Below are 19483 nucleotides of genomic sequence, written 5' to 3' on the forward strand. Positions count from 1 at the left end.
ACCAATAACCTCCAGTGGTCACTTCTCTGTCCTTACTTGATCTCTCAGCAGCACTTGACTCAGTAGACCACTCCCTTCTTGAACTGCTTTCTTCACTTCGTTACTGGAATATCACATGCTTTTGGCTGCCCCTTTGTGGTCTGTCTAGCTGATGGCCTCATTTACTGCTTGACTTCCACATGTCAGAGTGCTCAAAGTTTTGGCCATAGTCCTCTTCTCTAGCTACTTCTTCTCCGTTGGTGATCTCCTCTGGTCCAAAACTTTGAATACTCTCTGTGTAGCCATGTCTCCCCAGACTCTGTCTCCAGCTCTGTCTGCCTCTTGGAACTTGACTCAGAAACATCCAGCCTTATATTGAGTACCTTCACTTGGATGTCTAATAGGTGTGTCAGACTTGTCCCAAATCAAACTTTTGGTTCCTCCCAACTTCAAGCCTTTTCTTTCCTCAGCATTTCCTATTCCAGTAAATAATATTTGTTCATACAGGTTATCAGGCCTGAAACCTTAGAGAGATATATATATATATTTTTAATTAATTAATTTATTTATTTGGCTGTGTCCGGTCTTAGTTGCGGCATGCGGGATCTTTTGTTGCGGCGCGCAGGCTCTCTGGTTGCAGCGTGCGGGCTCCAGAGCACGTGAGCTTAGTAGTTGTGGTGCACGGTCTTAGTTCCCCTGAGGCATGTGGCATCTTAGTTCCCTGACCAGAGATCAAACCTGTGTCCCTTGCATTGGAAGGTAGATTCTTAACCACTGGACCACCAGGGAAGTCCCTTAGATATATTTTTGATTTCTTGATTTTCTCACCCCTTATACACAAGTCCTGTTGCATGTCCCTCTAGAACTAATCAAGAATTTGAAACTTTTCCTCATCATCACTATTACCACCTTCATCCCAGCCAACATCAGCTATCACATGCATTACTGCAGTGGCCTCTTAACTGGTGTCCCTGCCTCTGTCCTGTACCCCTGCTCTCTATTTTCCACTCAGCAGCCAGAGTGTTTCTTTAAAAATATAAATCAGATTATGCCAACTCTTCTGCTTAAATCCTTAAATCATTTTTCAAAACACCAAGAATAAAGTCTAAACTCTTTATCCTGGCCTACAAAACTCCATGTGATCTTAACTCCTGTTTACTTCTCCAGTGTCTTTTTGAACCAGGCTCTTCCTCATTAGTTACACTGGCCTTCTTTCCCTCCTTTGAACACAAATAATTTCCTGACTTAGGGCTTTTGCACTACCTGTTCCCTCTGTCTAGAACTCTCTTACTCCATATCGTTCTACAGCTTTCCCTGATGCCCAGTCAAAAGGAGTCATTCAGATAATCTGAATCACATCATCCTGCTTTAATTATCTGCATAGCTCTTACATCTGCCTAACAGTTTCTTATTTGTTACACATCCTGCTAGGATGAGAGCCCTGTGAGAGCAGGAATCTTGTTTGTCTTATTCACAGCTGTATTCCTAGTGCTTAGGTCAATATCTGGTACAAAATAGACATTCAATAAATATCTCTAAATGAACAAAAAATAAATGAATAAACATGCTAACGTAAGACAATCATGTGCTCCATAACCAGTATTAAGACTTGGAAGACTTTTATTGTGGTCTAGTATGAGGCCCGTAGTCTAATGAGGCCTTTTCACATGTGAAGTTCTCCTATAACTGGTGTTACTTCCCCATCTCATGCCTGTCCCAGTGGCAGACATGACCAGTCCATCATCAGCTTTTTCCTGATGAGCCTGGTGGAGGTTCTACAGTCCTTTGTAACTTCAGGTGGCCATCATTAATCCACCTGAGCTGGCAGAGAGGATGAAATCCATCTGTTGTTCCAGTTGATCTGTGGTCTAATTTGCTTTACAGTAGTAGAGTGTCTGAAGCTTGGCTTTGGGAGGTTGGACCCTGTTGGCGAAGATAAGGTGATGATATGAGTTTAGATCTGTTTGTTCTGTTCCCTGATCTCAAGTACTGACATTAGTTCTTTGGTAGGATCCCTGAGCTGGTGGCTGGGCTATATCAGGAGGAATCTTCAGTGCTGGGTGTTGGTCAGTTGGAGTGCCCTGTAGCAAGTCATGGTGTGACTGTGCAGCCTGGTGGGGGAGCCCAGAAGTAACATTATAAACATTTCTTTTGAGCCTTCAAGTGGGCAGGGCCAGGCATAGCCCCGGAAAGTCATGACTCCTGACATCAAAGGGAAGCATTTGGAGATGGTATTTTTAGAACCAAGCAAGGAAGTAGACATTGAAAAGGTAACCTGACATCCTCATGTGCACAGACTGGGGAGATCCACTCTCCTGTTGGAGCAGGTTTGGGGGTGAAGATGGTATGGATTTGGATATGTTGAGATTGAGATATCTGTTGGGTATATGTTGGTCTAAAGCCTAGGGAAAGGTTTGGACTGGGGTCAGAGATTTGAAGGTCATCAGCATCCACCTAGTAGTAGAAGCTGTGATGGAAGATGAGATCACTCAGTAGGTGTTGCCATGATGGAGTCATGATCCTCGATCACAGCTTGGAGCCCTGAGCTTCGTGAGACTCTGACATGTATCTGTATGACCAAAACTAAGTCATTGAGTACTGGCTCCAGTGGGAACCAACAGTCATTGATGTACTCCAAAATGGGTGAATGAATGAATGAATTAATGAACACACATAGCAACACGTTCAAGGTCTTCAGTCTCAGCCAGGCTCTTAGTGCCACTTGTTAATCTTTTTACCCATTCTTCCACTTTCTTCAACCTTTATTCATACCCCATTTTTAGTTTCCCACACCATTTGTGTGTGCCCTACTTCATGGAGAAATTAAGACCATCAAGTGTGACCATCCCTGTCTTCCTACCTACCTACCCTCAAATCCAGCATCACTCCCTCTATCTCATTCTTAGAGTGTCCTTCATTCTTTTCAAGGCCAATATGTCCACCTATGCTCTGGACCTCATCTGTTCCCTCCAGCTGTCTTCAGGGCCTTGTAGCAACAATTATCTCCTTTCTTTCCTGTATTTGCCTTTCAACTTGTTGACCAATCTTACCAAATTTCTTCAAAGAGTGGTCTAAAATCACCATTTCTACTTCATCACTGCCTATTCACTCCTTGACCCACTGTACTCTGCCTCCTGCCCCCACCCTAGATTTCCCTAAGGATACCAAGAACCCCTAATAGCCAAACCCATTAGAAACTTTTCAGTCCTTATTTGACTCAACCTCTTTGCTGCATTGGACAGTTGAGGAGTCTCTCCTTTTGGTACTCCTATTTTGGTACACACAACAATGAATTTTCCTGTTTCTGCTCTTACTTGTCTCCTTTGTGAGCACCTCTTCTTCTGTCCTTTCCTTAAATGTTATGTTCTTCAGGATCCATTCTTGTCTTACAGCTCTTATCACTCTACAGACTTTCTTTGGGCAATCTCATCCACTCCTGTGGTTTTAGCTACTGTCTATATGCTGAGGAGGCACTGGAGTACTATGGCAAGAACACTCAGTGGCTTCAAATTGAATTAGGAGAGCAATTCTGAACTCTGTGCTTAATTGGCGAGGGATCTGGATTGAAAGCAACTCTGGTTAATGTTTCATCCCCATTGCTTTCTGGATTAGATACTCTTGCGACTTTTTGTCATCTGTGTTTTCATATCTATTAAAGATGTCTACCTAGTGAAGACCTGTAATCCCTTACAGTCTTGAGATGCATTTCCTCTTTATTCTTAGTTGATATATAGGATTTTTGGAGAATTCCCTGGCGGTCCAGTGGTTAGGATTCTGCGCTTGCACTGCAGGGGGCCCTGGTTGGGGAACTAAGATCCCACAAGCTGTGTGGCACAGCCAGAAAAAAAGAAAAAAAAAGGATTTTTGTAATTTAAAAGTATTTATCTATTCTATTCACGATGGACATGGGATAGAACACCAAGGCACCAAGCTGATTGTCACATGCTGAGAGCTCACACATTGAAGATAGGAGATTGCCCAGGACTAATGTCTCTGAATTAGGGATGAAGGATGCCCCACTTCAGATCCTCTTGGCCTCACTATCTCTTATTCCAGTGGCTGCTACAGTCACCAACTTTGTGTGGATGCTTATTTCATATAGGCTCATCCTGGTAGTATCTCACTCAGGCCCATGTTACATGTCTCTCTCCTCCCTCCCTGAGGTTTCCCCATTGACCTTCCTGTCAATTTGATGCCCATACATGCACAACCCAGAAATACGGGGGAAATTAACACTCCATAGGAGAAAATTCAACCACTGAAGACAGTCCTGAGAGTAGGGTGACCAACTCATCCTGGTTTGCCTGGAACTGTTGCAGTTTTAGCACTGAAAGTCCCATGTCCTGGGAAATCCCTCAGACCTGTGAAAACCAGGACAGTTGGTTACTTTACCTGAGATGCAGATTGCATGGGGACATTTCCATGAAATTGAATAATGAGGTGCATCTAGCGGTAGCCTTCTCCATAGCACATGCTTGTATTGGCCCTCCCTCCTTCCTGCTTCACTCCCCTTGTCCCTCACTCCTGATCTCTAATAAAAGAATAGCTCGTAAGCCCCTGACTCATGCTCTGCTTTCTAGGAACCCAGGCTAACTCAAAAGAGTAGCCTGAATCTTGCTCTGATGATTGCCCCAGGTGTCATGGGTGTGGGAAGAGGATTGTGAATTATTTCAAGGAGGAAGAAGTTTCTCTGGAATTCACGTAAGTGTTATTATTTGTGCCTATCCAAGGCCTTGTCTTCCAGCCATGTGAGCTGTGTCTCTATTAGCCCTTTTCTCTCACCCCCCTAGCTGTACTTCATCGCTCAGTAACACTGTGCCGTGTGTAGTTCCCTATTCATGCCACACTGCTTCAGACCCTGGGCTCTCTTCATGCCTGGAATGCCCTTTGTACCTTCTTGTGAGCAACTCCTACTCATCCTTCATGATTCAGCTCGGACAACACCTCCCCCAGAGCCTGCCAACCTTCCTGGCCAAGCCTGGGTAGAGCTCTGTCCTCTCTACCTTGCCTATCTCTACAAATTTGTTTCCATATTGTTTTCTGTTCTCTTTGTTCAGTTGTTAGATGTGAATTCCTTGAAGGCAGGGATTTTATCCTGTTCGCTCCATATCCCAACACTTGTCACACTCCCCGTTCAATACAGGTTTGTTGAATGAATGAGTGCATTTTCCCAGTAACCCTGTGAGGCCAGTTGTGGCAGCATCATTTCCATTTAAAAGATGATACAATTGAGGCTTAGAGAAGGGAAGAAGGAATGTCGAAGGATAGAGGCAGAGCCACGTCACGGGTTCTTTCCACCATACGAGTTGTCTCTCTAGAGAGAACATTTCTGGCTTTTCCAAGCATTGTAAGCAGAGGGCAGCCAGGGACTTACAAGCACACACAGAGTGAGACTCCCAAGGGCCCTTCTAGCACAATTCTTACCAATCTTCCCATATGCTTGGAAGGCAAGCCCCTAGTTCCACTGCTACCCTGACAGCTCCTCTGTAAGACTGCAGCCCTCTTCCTGCTCTGGTTTTCAGCTCTCCCTTTGTTTTTTTAAAAATTAATTAATTAATTTTTATTTTTGGCTGCATTGGGTCTTCGTTGCTGTGTGCGGTCTTTCTCTAGTTGCTGCGAGCAGGGGCTACTCTTCGTTGCAGAGTGTGGGCTTCTCATTGCGGTGGCTTCTCTTGTTGCGGAGCACAGGCTCTAGAGCGCAGGCTCAGTATTAGTGGTGCACGGGCTTAGTTGCTCCACGGCATGTGGGATCTTCCCAGACCAGGGTTCGAACCCGTGTTCTCTGCATTGGCAGGCAGACTCCCAACCACTGCACCACCAGGGAAGTCCCTCTCCCTTTGTTTTGATCTTGGAAATACCCTTACTTTCCCGTGACATTTCCGGTATATTTCAAATGACTAAAACAAATATTACCCAGCATTTGTAGGTGTTTTGTAGCAGGGAGCTTTCAGGTTATTTAGTCTGCCACTTTGTCAGTAGCCCTTCTTCTTAGGTTTAGCCTTCATCTCCTCCACCACTCCCACCCCATCTTGGTGTGGTTTCTCCATAATGAAGGGCAGTTGTATAGAGAAACCTAAAGGGTTGCCTCTCTTGACCCTAAAGTTCCTGCTGAAGCCACTATGGAAAGGCTTGATCTTGGGGCAGAAGGGTTTGTAGTTGGGGCTTTCCGAACCTGGGAGGGTGCTGTGCACTGTCCTATGAGAGGTTGTGGGCAGGTATTGGGAGGAGAGTTTCACCCCAGGCGGGTCCTCTCGCTAAGCCCAGCTGCAGGCCTTTGGCTCTTTACTGCCTACACAACCAAGCCCAGTCCGCTTGGCCTGACCTTACGGCCTTTGCCACCTGGCCCCGTTGACTCTCCAGCCTCGCCTTCCTCTTCAACCGAACATATGGTCCACATGCTGTTACTCAGACACAGCCCATCAACCCTGCCTCCAACTTTGCCTCTTGCTGTCTCCTCATCCCAGGGCACCCTTTCCCCAGTGTTTTGCCCCCAGGTCTTCTCTGTTCTCCAAGGGTCAGGTTCAATATCACCACCCAGGAAGGTTAGGTAACTCTTTCTGTCCCCTAGGTCCCCATAGCCCATCTCTGGGCCTTCCTGTGGCCCTATTGACCCTGCTTTACTGTGGCTGGGGTCTGCATCTGTACAGTCCTGGGGGGGCCACCTTTGGCTTACTCCGCTCCTGCCAATGCTCAGCACACCTTGCTCATGGAAGGTGCTTGATACATTTCAGTGGAACAGCATGCTTCTGGTCAACTGGGCGATGACCGTCTCACAGCGACCCTGAGCTTGATGGAAGGTGACCCCTGAGGCTGCCCTCCATTTTCTCATCCAGCACTGGGGCTGAAGGCTCAAAAGCAAAGGAGGGAACACAGCTTTGCTCTGAATGGAGGAAAGTTTAAGGCTTTCATGTTCTGGGGCCTGGGAGGAGACAAGATGCCATGTCCTGAAAGATCCCTCAGCCACCATCACTCCATGCTGCTCCTCCCACCAGCAGCACCTCTGACAGCACCTCTGAATGGGGGAGCAGATGCTTGGGAGGTCAGTTGATGGTGGAAGAGTTTTCAAGAATAATTTTGAGTATGCAGTTTTTGCCTTATATGCTGACTTTAGCCTCCAACACCCATGTCAGGTGTCTCCACCTTATAGCACCAGCACCTGGTGTAGGGCTTGGCAATAAATGCTTGTTGCATAAATGAATGAATCCTCAAACACTGGAATTAGGAGGAAGCTTAAGGATCTTTCGATCCAATCCACATTTTATGGAGAAATAAATAATAGTAATATCCTTTTATTGAGAGCTGACTCAATGCTAGGATCCATGCTGAGCACTTCACATACATTACCTGATTTTATCCTTCCAACAACAATGTGAGCTGGAAGTTATCATCCCTACTTTTTTTTGTTTTTTAAGATTAAGACTTTTTTTCTTTGTACAAAGAGCTAGCATTGTTTTGTCAGGTAGATGTCTTATATAATCCATTCACGGAAGATCACTTAGTCCAACTTGATGAATCCTGTATCCTTCATGGACTGATGGAAACACTGGTGGCACACATTTAGGTTGTATTTCCTGATCAGACGGTGCCAGTTTGAGCAGATGCAGTAAGAGTTAGAACTCTGGCTGAATTTTTGTGGATGGCTCTAGTAGAGCTACTGGTGACGTATCTTGCTTTCAGGGATGCAATGAGGTGAATGTTGCACAGCTGGTGACTTGCAGAACCAACTGTGTCCAGAGGCTGGCTGACTCTATGCTGTACTACATCTCATTGAATGTGCAAGAAGTAGAGACCCCCAGAAAGGCAGAAACTTGACCTGGTCCCCCAGCCCCTCAGAGTCAGGAAGGCCACTTTATCCGAGGCACCTTCATTCCTGAGCTTTCCAAGACCCCTGGCTGCAAGGACACCATGAAGAGGAAAATAGAATTTCAAGTGCATTCTAAGAATCCCCTCTATTCTCTTGCTGTGGAGGGCAGGAGCATGCACTCAAAGACTCAGCCAGGAAGAAAGATTTGATCTCCTGGGCAGGATCCACTTCCCATGGTGACGCCTTCTTGAGTCGAAGCTCTGGTATGAAGTAAGACTTGTTTAAAGCGGTTAAAAGCAGCAATCCCCATTGTGTCGAGTGGTGACAGTATAATCCTCCTTAATGATTTCATTCCCTCTCCAAACTCCCTTCCATTATGCTTCCTTAAAATGTGACTTCAGATGCCTCTTTAGGTTTCTAGTCCTGTAAGTGCAGGGGGATTTGGCGAGAGGGAGGAGGTAAAGACTGTCTCTCTTGCTCTCAAACCACTCAGAGATGCATCACTGGAAACACTTTTTTTGGCTAGAGCTATTTGTTTTAAAGTTTTTTTAGATGAAAATTTAAATTATATATAAAACTAAAGATATTAGTATATTAAACCTCCATATCCCCATCACCTAACTTTAAAATATCAATATATGGCCAGTCTTGCTTCATTTATACCCTATTCACTCCTACCCCCTTACCACTGGATTCTTTTGAAGAAAAATCCCATATGCATTGGAATATATGTATCTTTTATCTCTAAAAGATAAAGGCTTTCAAAAAAATTATAGTAACCTATCACACCTAAAAATTAAAAATGATTTCTTAGTATCATCTAATATCCAGTCAGTTATCATTATATATATACAGTAATATATATATTTCAAATGTATTAAATGTTCAAATATATGTATATATGTGTATATATATATATATCAGAATCCAGAGGTAGTCTACACTTTTGGATTTGGTTGATATATCTCCTAAGTTTCTTTTAATCAATAGGGTCCCCTTCTTCCTCTATTTAAAAAAAATACATATTTTGAAGAAACTTGGTTGTTTGTCCCGTAGAGTTTTCCATGTTTTTGATTTTGTGGATTACACCCCCAGGGGATCATGTAACATGTTCCTCTGGTCCTTGGGATGAAATCTAGAAGTGTTATCAGGCTCAGATTTGATTTGGGGACAAGAAAGCTTCAGAGTTGGTGCCATATACTTCTTGTTGCCTCATATCAGGAGGCACGTAAAGTCTGGTTTTCTCTCTTCATAGCTTATTAAGAAAATATTGATCGTTGGGTTGAGGTGTTTTCAGCCTAACCTGTTATACCATTCCTCGCTGGGGTTTTGCCTAATGATTTTTGCAGTCATTGATGATCGTTATTATTTCATCAGGGATTTCAAATGGTGATATTCTAATTCTGATATTCCCTCATCATTTATTAGCTATAATTATTTATAAAGAAGAGCTTGATCTCATCAACTGTTTGGTTACTCTGAAGTACAGTTCATAAAGGGAAGGCAAGATAAATACTTGATTCTTTATCGTTACCTATTTCTGGAATTATGAGTTTATTCTCAAGCATCCTCCAAAGGTGATGTGCTGCTTATGTACTATTGTGTATTAATTACCCTAGAACTTAGTGGCTTAAACAACAACCATTTAATAATGTCCCATAATTTCATGGGTCAGGAATTTGGTCCAAGATTAGCTGATTGATTCGTCTGCTCCATACAATACCGACTGAAGTCACCTGGGGGGGATTCAGCTCATGGATGGGCTGGTCTGGAGGACGTGTGGTGCCTTACTGGGAATGGCTGAAAGGCTGCGCTTTGCTGGTATTGTCAACCAGAGTGCCTAAAAGTGGCTTCTCTAGGATGGCAGTCACGAGGCCCATGGCTTTCAGAGAGTGTTCCAGACAAAAGCTTGAAAGCTTTTCCTGACCTAGCTTCAGAAGGCATGCAGCTTCACTTCTGCTGTGTTCTGTAGTTACAGTTGAGTACCAGGACCAGTCCAGGTTCAAGAAGAGGGTACTTCACAAGCACATGAACACCATGAGGCACAGTTCATGGGACCCTCTTACAATTACAGGGAGCCCAGAGTCAGAGCCCCCCCTGCCTTTTTGAATGCACTTGACTCCTTCTCCCCAGGGAGTCTGGCCATCCTCTTTTTTTTTGGCTGCATCGGGTCTTCGTTGCTGCGCGCAGGCTTTCTCTAGTTGCAGCGAGCGGGGGCTACTCTTCATTGCGGTGTGCGGGCTTCTTATTGCGGTGGTTTGTCTTGTTGGGGAGCACAGGCTCTAGGCACGTGGACTTCAGTAGTTGCAACACGTGGGCTCAGTAGTTGCGGCACGTGCGCCCTAGAGCGCGCAGGCTTCAGTAGTCGTGGTGCATGGGCTCAGTAGTTGCAGCGCACGAGCTTCAGTAGTTGTGGCTCGCGGGCTCTAGAGTGCAGGCTCAGTAGTTGTGGTGCGTGGGCTTAGTTGCTCCGCGGCATGTGGGATCTTCCCGGACCAGGGATCGAACCCATGTCCCCTGCATTGGCAGGCGGATTCTTAACCACTGCGCCACCAGGGAAGTCCCTGGCCATCCTCTTAATTTTGGTTAGGAGCTGGCTGCAGGAGACACAACCTTGCTCCAGGTGTCCATAGTCTCCTTCAAGGCCAGCAGAATGTGAACAGCCTCATTGTGAGCAGAGTCAACAGTAAGTTACCAAGCTACTGAAATGTTAGTGTGCCCATTGCCACCTCCTGCAAATCCACTGCCACTATATTGTAGGCTATGGCTTAAGCTGAACACTTTCATTGGGAACATCTTGGAGAACTTGGCCTTGAGTGCTTGAAGACTTGAGCAAGGATCTGTTCTGAGAGTTTGGCCCTCCCCTGATCATGAAGAAACCATCCAACAGGACTCACAGGAGTTTTGTGGGCAGGACTAAGAGCACCCTGGCCATGCATCCATAATGATTGCTTTTAATTGTATAAAATACTTCATCCCATGGATGCAGCATGCTTTACCAAACCATTTCTCCATTGTCGTAGTTGCTGGCACTTTTTGATTATTTATGAGTAATCTATATGTTTTAGTGCACAAAACTTTTTTATTCTGTTAAATTCTTCCCTTAAGATAGCTTTCCAAGAGTAGAATTATTTTTTGGCTCTCGATATATTTTATCAATTTGCTTTTCAGAGAACTGAGCAATTTACATTCCAACAGCAATGTATGTGCATTGAGACTTATCATTTAAAAATGTTTTTTGTGGGACTTCCCTGGTGGCGCAGTGGTTAAGAATCCGCCTGCCAATGCAGGGGACATGGGTTTGAGCCCTGGTCTGGGAAGATCCCACATGCTGCGGAGCAGCTAAGCCCTTGCAACACAACTACTGAGCCTGCACTCTAGAGCCCGCGGGCCACAACTACTGAGCCCATGTGCCACAACTACTGAAGCCCACGCGCCTAGAGCCCATGCTCCGCAACAAGAGAAGCAATGAGAAACCCGCGCACCGCAACGAAGTGTAGCCCCCTCTTGCCGCAACCAGAGAAAGCCCGCGCACAGCAACGAAGACTCAACACAGCCAAAAATAAATAAATAAAATAAATAAATTTATTAAAAATAAATAAATTAAGATCAACCAAATGAGAAGAGCAAAGGCTATTTAAAAAAAAAAGTTTTTTGCTAATTTAATAAGTGTAAAACTGAAGTTAAGTTTGCTTTGTATATTTTCTTTTCCTATTCTGTTCTGAATTGTCAGTTCTTTCCCTTTATATCAATACTTATAAAGAGTTAATTTGTTTAATTTGTATCAATTTGGTATTAGTTGGTTAAGTGAAATTTAGATTATTTCCAATAGTGCCTCTAGTACAATTTGTATCAAAAATATTCTCTTAAACATTTAAAAAAATCAAAACACTTCTAATCTTCTCAGAGATGAGTAGCAGCAACATAGTTCTCGGATTCTGCACCTACAGGAAATTCGCAAGTAGGAGCAATACCTAATTATATTTAAAATAATCAGAGAAAATATAAAAACCAAAACCAAAACCAAACACAACCCAAAACATTTAGAAGTAACTCCTTACATGTGTAAAACAACCCAGAGGTTATAAATAGCTTTCACATTTATTATCTCATATGCTTTTTGCATTCAACCCTGGAGGTAGACTGGGGGGAGTTATTATGGCCATTTCACAGATGAGAACATTGAGGCTCAGTGAAGTTAAGTGCATAGTGACCCAACTAGTTAATGGCAGATCTGAGTGGAATCCAGGCTTTCTGACTCCAAATGAGTTTGTTCCTGCATTTATTTAAAAAGTCATTAGTGGTAACTTATCACATCTCAGGAAATAGGCTAGAAGCTGGGGATGCAGTCATAAACAATAACCCACCCTCTTGGAGTGTATAGTCTACTAGGAGAGAAGAAGAATTGCCATATAAACTAGGAAGCACGGGAGACCTAAACTACCCAGAGAACAGACACTCAGCCCAGCCTGGAGGGACAAGAATTAAGGTAGGCTTCCTAGAGGAGGTCAAGATTAAAGTGAACCCTGAATAACAAGCTACCCAGGCTATGAGGGATAGGGCAAGTTTGATCTAGGCCAAGGGAAGTAACTGATTCATCCAGAGGTGAGGGTATGTAAGGAGGTAGGTAAACATGATGAACCTTGGTTGGATGTGGGAGGTTAGAGAAAGGGATTCATTGAGGATGATGCCCAGGTTTCTAGCCTGAATAACAGGGAGGATGGGGGTGTCACTCACTGAGAAGGGGAGTAGAGGAGGAAGAGCAGGTCTGAGGCACATGCGTGTGCACGTGTGTGTGTGCGTGTGTGTGTGTGTGGATTGTCAAGCCCCAAAAGTCCTCAGGTAAATAAGAACCTTTCCTTTCCCTAGAGAACTCTGTATTCCAGTGAGAGAAGCAAAGACATAAAAAATAATTCTGACATAAAATGAGAGGTGTTAAGTGATAGACATGTGTATAAGGTTTGGGGGGCACAGAGTAGGGCAGGACTAAATCTGGGGGGTAGGAAGAAAGAACCATACAAGGAGGTTTCCCAGAGGCAGTGATACTAATGTGGAGAAGGCAAGAGGGTTCCAAGTAGAAGAGGTGTGTGGGAACTGGTGAGGTTTCTTTTTGGCTTTGCTGGGTCTTCGTTGCTGAGCATGGGCTTTCTCTTGTTATGGCAAGTGGGGGCTACTCTTTTTTAAAAATTTTTAAAAATTAATTAATTAATTTTTATTTTTGGCTGCGTTGGGTCTTTGTTGCTGTGCATGGGCTTTCTCTAGTTGCGGCAAGTGGGGGCTACTCTTCGTTGCGGTGCGCGAACTTCTCATTGCGGTGGCTTCTCTTGTTGCGGAGCACGGGCTCTAGGCACGCAGGCTTCAGTAGTTGTGGCTCGCGGGCTCTAGAGCGTAGGCTCAGTAGTTGTGGCGCATGGGCTTAGTTGCTCCGCGGTATGTGGGATCTTCCTGGACCAGGGCTTGAACCTGTGTCCCCTGCATTGGCAGGTGGATTCTTAACTACTGCACCACCAGGGAAGTCCTGGAACTGGTGAATTTCGAAGGTAGCAACCTGGAAGTTCTGTTTGGTGAGGTGTAGGATGTGAGTGGGAGTTCTCTTGGAGCTGGAGGGGTTGGCAAGGGGCTGAGAGGTATGGACTTCACCTCGTTGATGATGGGCTAGAATTCAAAAAATCCTTCTTCAATTACTAAAATGTAGCTGCATCCATTAGAATGTAAGTTACACAGGGGCAGATCATTGAATAGTGTCCGGAACATAGTAGGTACTCAGAAACTATTTGTTGAATGAATGAGTGGTTGGTGATATTGAAATCTTTGTCTTATCTTCCATATTGTTGGAGATTTCCCAACACCATCTATTTCTTTTGACTACATGCATTTCAAAATAAGGATTAACATAAAATTCATATACCAAGTTGAAAGTAGATTTTATTCATATATTTAATCTTTCTTAATCACTAGTAATTCTTTTAAAAGAAAAAGCAATGTGTAAGTGGTTCTTGTGGGTCTACAAATTTTTCCTATAAGGGTTGAGTATTATGAAAGAACTGAGAAGTACACAGACCATTTTGAAAATATGAATAGGTGCTAAAGCATTTTAGTTGATGCTGTTTTCATTATCATTAAGAAGTTGGAAAAGACCAGATAACTAAACTAAATTTGAAAAAAAATTAGATATTTCTAGACTATATTGTATCCTGGAACCAGCAATCTAAAAGCTAGGTGGGTTTAGCAAGTATTTTCAAATGTCAACATTGTTGGGAACATGAACAATACTTAACCAATCAAAAGTTATCAAATGTTAGAGGTGGGAGATATCTTTGACTTCTGGTCCATTTTTTCATTGTACAGGTAAGAAACTGGGGCCCAGAGAGGGAAAGGGACTTGTCCAAGATCACACAGCAAGTTAGAGACAAGCCAAGAATAGCATCCAGATGTTTGACTCTTAGTCCAGCACCCTCTTTATTATTCCATGCTGTAGTGGCTATTGTTTTTCTCTATCTAGAACCTACTTCCTCCACTTCAGGAAACAGATTTCATCCCTCTGGCCACAGGGGTAGGCATTGGCCCAGGCTAGGTCAATCATTGTATATAGTACTTCACCCTCTCTGGCCTTAGTCATTGGTTCAGGTGATGAGGATGTGACCCAAGCTTGACCAATCAGAATCCTTCTCTGGGGTTTGTGACAGTGGATCTAGGAAAGAAAAGGACCTTTTCCTTTCTGGTTGTGAGGCTGCGAGGATATGTGCTCAAAACTAGGGTGGCTAGGCCTGTGTCACATGGAAAGAATGAGAACAAAAGGAAGACAGACAGGAGAGGTAGTCCAGATGGGAGCTGAATTACGCTAATCTCCAAGGTGTATCCATCCTGAAGTTTTTTTTAGCTCTTTTCTTTTTTTAAAAACAATGATAATATTCTTCCAATAACCACCCTGTTTTTGTTTTTGTTTTTTTCCTTTTTCTTCTTTTACTAAAGCAAGTTGGACTTGGGTTTCTGTCCCTTGCAGCCAAAGAGTCTAACCAGGGTTTCTCAACAGCAGCAGTACTGGCACTTTGGACCAGATCATTGTGTTGGGAGGGGCTGCTCTGTGCAGTATAGGATGTTTAGCAGCAGCCCTGGACTCTACCTCACTAGATGCCAGTATCACTCCACCCCAGTTGTGGCAACCAAAAATGTCTCCAGACATTACCAGATGTCCACTAGGGGTTGGGACAAAATTGTCCCTGGTTGAGAACCACTAATCTTGTCTAATACCCATGGTGACTATTACTAAAAACAAACAAACAAACAAAACCCAAACAAACAAACAAAACAGATAGGGAAAACTGAAATTCAGTGAGATGTGGGACTTTTTTCAAAGTGGCAAAGACAAGACTACTAAATCGAGCAAAAAGGATCCAGGAAGTGATACTGCAAGGAGATGTTGGTACATGCAAATGTTGGCTCTCATAGCTGTTGGAATAATAACAAACTCCACAAAATGATTTGGGATTTTACCCATGACACAGGCGGTAACTCTCTACCTAAGAATTCTCACGCATGTCACAAGATGGTGAGACAAAGCAATGTCAGTTAGTTTTATTTCTGTTGTTTTAGATCTCTCTGGTGAATGACTTGGAGGTTTGGGTTCAGTGAACTTTTACTGGGTGTCTCCAGAAAGCTCACTGCATGCCTTTCTGAAGCAGATATCCAGGAAGTCAAACCTTGCTATAATTAAAATAATAATAAGATTCATTGCACAATGATGATGTGTCTACATGAATGAGATTAGTAAAATACCAGGAAGAATCAACTTCATTTTTGTTAGAACTATTTTTGAAGAAGTGCTCTTCAGAAGCAGGATTGTGAGGAAGAGATTACTAGCACAGGAATCAAGAGGTCTAGATGTGAGCCTGACTCTGCCACTAATGCTGTGTGACATTGTGCAAGTGTCTCCCTCTCTCTGGGCCTCAGTTTCCTTCTCTGTATAATGAGGGGTTGGATCAGACAAATGCTGAGGAACTTTCCAGGACTGACTTTCAGTGATTCTTGTTGGCAGCCACTATGTCATATCTATCTTGGTTCCCCTATCCTCAACCCAGGACCTGGTGCAGCACCAGAAACAAAATAGGTACTAAGCAAATGCTTATTAAATGCACAGATAAATGGATTAGTTATGAGATAAATGACAAGAACATCCCAGCTTCCACAGATGCATAGAATTAGAAGGGATCTTAGAATTGAAAGTGATCCCTAAGCTTACTTAGCAAAGCCCAGCCAAAGCTAGAACTCTCTACCTTGTTTCTGACAGATGGACATATAGTTTCTGTTTAAAAACTTCTGATGACAGGGAATTCACTATCTGCAGAGGTTCCATTTTTGGATAGCTCTAGATATTAGGAAGTTCTTCCTTATCTGGAACCAAAATTAACCTCCTTGTAGCTGTCACTTTCCTCTATTTTTATTTTTTTAATTAATTTTAATTTTAATCTAAGAATATATGCATATAACTTGAAAAGTAAAATAATACTAAAGTCTTATTATAATGAAAAATAACTCTCTTCCTCATCCTTTCTCATTCCCCAGGGCTGCTGCCCCCTCCAATCACTTTACACTCCATTAGCTGTTTCTTCTGCTACTTATATCTGCATTTCCAGTTGATATGCTTATACTGTTATTTCTTGATTTATCAATTTTAGACATTATCTATTGATTTCCTATTTTAAGGAAGAGGGTGTAGCCCTCTTAACTAACCTTCTCTAAATTTCCCTGTCTTTATCCTCTTACTATACTATCACAATGTTTGGTTCAGTCAGTATTCAGTGTTTTCACAAGTATTGATATAACTATGTAAATGTTGTTTAATGCTAAGCCAAGTAAAATACTGTGTTTCTCTTCTTTGTACTTATTTTTGTTTTTCCTGGAGTTAATAATTTCTTTGATTAGTTTTCTATGTACTTTTCTCTAATGATTCCCAAATATTTCAACTAAACTGTAAAACAGCTATCAACACATCATTTTAAAAAGTTTTTATTTTTATCAAAGTTATACATATACATAAAGAGTCAAATAACTATTATAAGATTTGACAATGATAAATGTCAAATTTATGCCACAATATACATTTCAGAAAGCTCTTTCACATAATCGTGAACAACAGATGTGCCTGGAGGTTGTTATGTTTTGGAAACAGGTTAAGAAATGGAAGCTCAGAGGGAAAATGACCTGCCTAAGGTCACACAGAAGCACCTAGAGGAGCAGAGCCTTTAACGCAGCCGAGCACTTTCCCAACTACATTTATGTCTGGAAACATTACTTTGACTCCAAACTGGTTAATGGCAGAATGTGTCCCAAAGATAAGGGGCTCCTGGGATGTGACTCATTTTTAACAGACTGGAATAAATTGCTTCTGTGCAAAGCAGGGCTCAGCAACTGGCAGGACTGAGTGGGGTTGGTAGCCAGTCTGAAGCCTCAGTGTAAAAGGTGAGAATGTCTCCACACCCTGTAATCCCACAAACAGGGTCTCTACTTTTTAAGATTCCTAACAGTGTTACACAAACCCTCCAGGGGCTTAAACTTGACACACAGACAGGTAAGTCGGGGGAGGTAGGTAATCTCCTCACGCCACCTCCCTACCTGCTAGAGAACATATCACCTTAATCCGCATGAGGCAGATCTCTTCTTGTTCCTGTTGGGAACCAGGAGGGAAGGAGTGAGAAATGGCCCCAGGCCTGGGGTCAAACCATTCTCATTTTGCAGAAGTGAGTTCTAGAATGTAGAAAGGAAGCTGCGTTCAGAAACAACTAGAACAATCCCGGCACAATTAGGACTGTGGAGAGGGTCCCTTTGACCCTTGCTGAGGGAGTCGATTGAGACCGACTTCTGAGTCCCTGGAGATAGGAGCGTCTTTAGCTATTTTTACCAGAAACAAGGCAGGGAGGATTTGACTCCCTAGACCCTAAGGACAGCACTGCCAGGGCAGAGGGACATGATGCTCTCCCAGCTAGCCCCCAAATCTTCCTGACCCTCTTCCTCAGCTCTAATCTCCAAGTTCTCCCCAGCTTTTCAAGGCCTATGGTCTCCTGATTGGCCATCACGTGCAAACCGTTGGAACAGCACAGAATTGACCCAACACCAGCTCTGGGGAGGGACAGACTGCCTGCTGAGGGGACTCACACCCAGAACATCCTGGAGCAGGTGTGTGGAGCTGGGGGGCAGGGCAAGCAGCCCGGCCTAGAAGGTGACAGAGGCTCCCAGCCCACTTCACTGCCTCTGGAGTCTACAGTTTCATTTGGGTTGGAAAGGCTGGTGGTAGAGACCACAGAGCCCTGGAGTGAGAAGAAATCTTTGTGACAGCTCATTTGAGAGAGAGGAGTATGGAGGCTGAGGGTGAGGGCCCTGCCTCGGGCCATCCAGCAGGTCGGTGCAAGAGTTGCTAATAGCAATAGCAGTAATTAGGTGCTTACTGTATGCTAAGCACAGAGCAAAATGCTTTACATCCATTAATTCATTTAATCATCCCAGCAACTCTGTGAGGGAGGTACTGTTGTTTCTCCTGTTTTCCAGAGCAAACTGAGGCTCAGAGTGGTGAAGTAATTTGCCGAAGCCATGGGGCTAGAAAAATGTGGAAGCAGGACTTGAATCCAGGCTTCTCTGCCCTTGAAGCCTGTGCTGTGGACTCTAATGAGATATCACATAGGGCAACACTTTGGATAAAAATTAGAAAATTGCATTTCCCTCTGTTCCAGTGTTCATTTGTCACTCAGCACTAATTAAAGGAAGAATTTGGGAGGCCATGATGGCGCGGGGGGTCAGGAGGTCTTGGGTCCCAACCTTCTGCCTGACTTGCTATGTGCCTCGGGACACTATCTTCCTTCCTCTCTCTGACCCTCAGTTTCCTCATCTTGGGGGCAATGTCATAAAAGCACATTCTATGCTACAAACAGGGGCAGTCATGTGTTGTGGACATACTTCTGTCCAGCCCTCAGTGGCAAAGGGGGAAGAGGCCACCAGAGGAGATTCTGGGCAGTGGCACAAGGCCTGACCCCCCGAGAGTCTAGGCTGCTTCTAGCCCACCAGCCAGGCCAACACAAAACCTCAGCTTTTGTTTGACTTGGCTTCTTGCACCTTGTTTAGTCTGCAGAGCAAGCTGCTTATCCTACTGTCTTTGTCACAGGCCATTAGTATGGACATAATCCCCGGGGGCTTACTGCTTTCTCTAGGAATTCAAGGAGGGCCACAGAGGGAGCCCAGCTCTTAAGAGCCATCCCCTACTCCCCAGCCCCCATCAGAGCAGCCTCAGCTGAGAACCTGTGGCATTGTGTGCTCCTGGTCTGTGATTCTGGCTGTGTGACCTTGGACCAGTCTCTCTCCCTCTCTGGGCCTCCATCTGCCCATCTGTGCACAGAGAGAACTGGCTCAGATGCCGTCAAAGGGACTTCAACTCCCTGAGGTTGAGAAATACATTCCTATGTGGTTTCTCCCCCTTGAGGCCTCCCTCATCCCTCTACTGAGCTCTCCCCCATTTCTGAAGCCATCTGTAGCATTTTCACTGATCCCATCCCTGCCCTGAGCCTGGTGCCAATCCCTCTCTCATTCAACCTCCTGCTTGTAAACTGGGGATAATAATACCTGATTACAAAATCTACAAACAATAAATGCTGGCGAGGGTGTGGAGAAAAGGGAACCCTCTTGCACTGTTGGTGGGAATGTAAACTGATAGAG

At 44.0% G+C, this 19483-nt stretch overlaps 1 protein-coding gene and 1 long non-coding RNA gene across 2 annotated transcripts in view; one reads left to right on the forward strand and one right to left on the reverse strand.

Annotated features, from left to right (window-relative positions):
* The window catches only part of LOC133098340 (uncharacterized), a 54588-nt gene that overhangs the window by 9273 nt on the left and 25832 nt on the right, over positions 1-19483 (forward strand). Inside the window, exon 2 of the long non-coding RNA XR_009702133.1 lies at positions 4560-4680. This is a non-coding gene — a long non-coding RNA (uncharacterized LOC133098340). The remainder of the gene's footprint in view (positions 1-4559; positions 4681-19483) is intronic.
* On the reverse strand, positions 7475-9663 carry LOC133098099 (small ribosomal subunit protein uS14-like). The gene is given in 2 exon segments (XM_061200809.1): positions 7475-7649; positions 9575-9663. Coding segments are annotated over 2 exon segments (264 nt in total).

The sequence above is a fragment of the Eubalaena glacialis genome, chromosome 9 (genome assembly GCF_028564815.1).
Source record: "Eubalaena glacialis isolate mEubGla1 chromosome 9, mEubGla1.1.hap2.+ XY, whole genome shotgun sequence".
NCBI lineage: Eukaryota > Metazoa > Chordata > Mammalia > Artiodactyla > Balaenidae > Eubalaena > Eubalaena glacialis.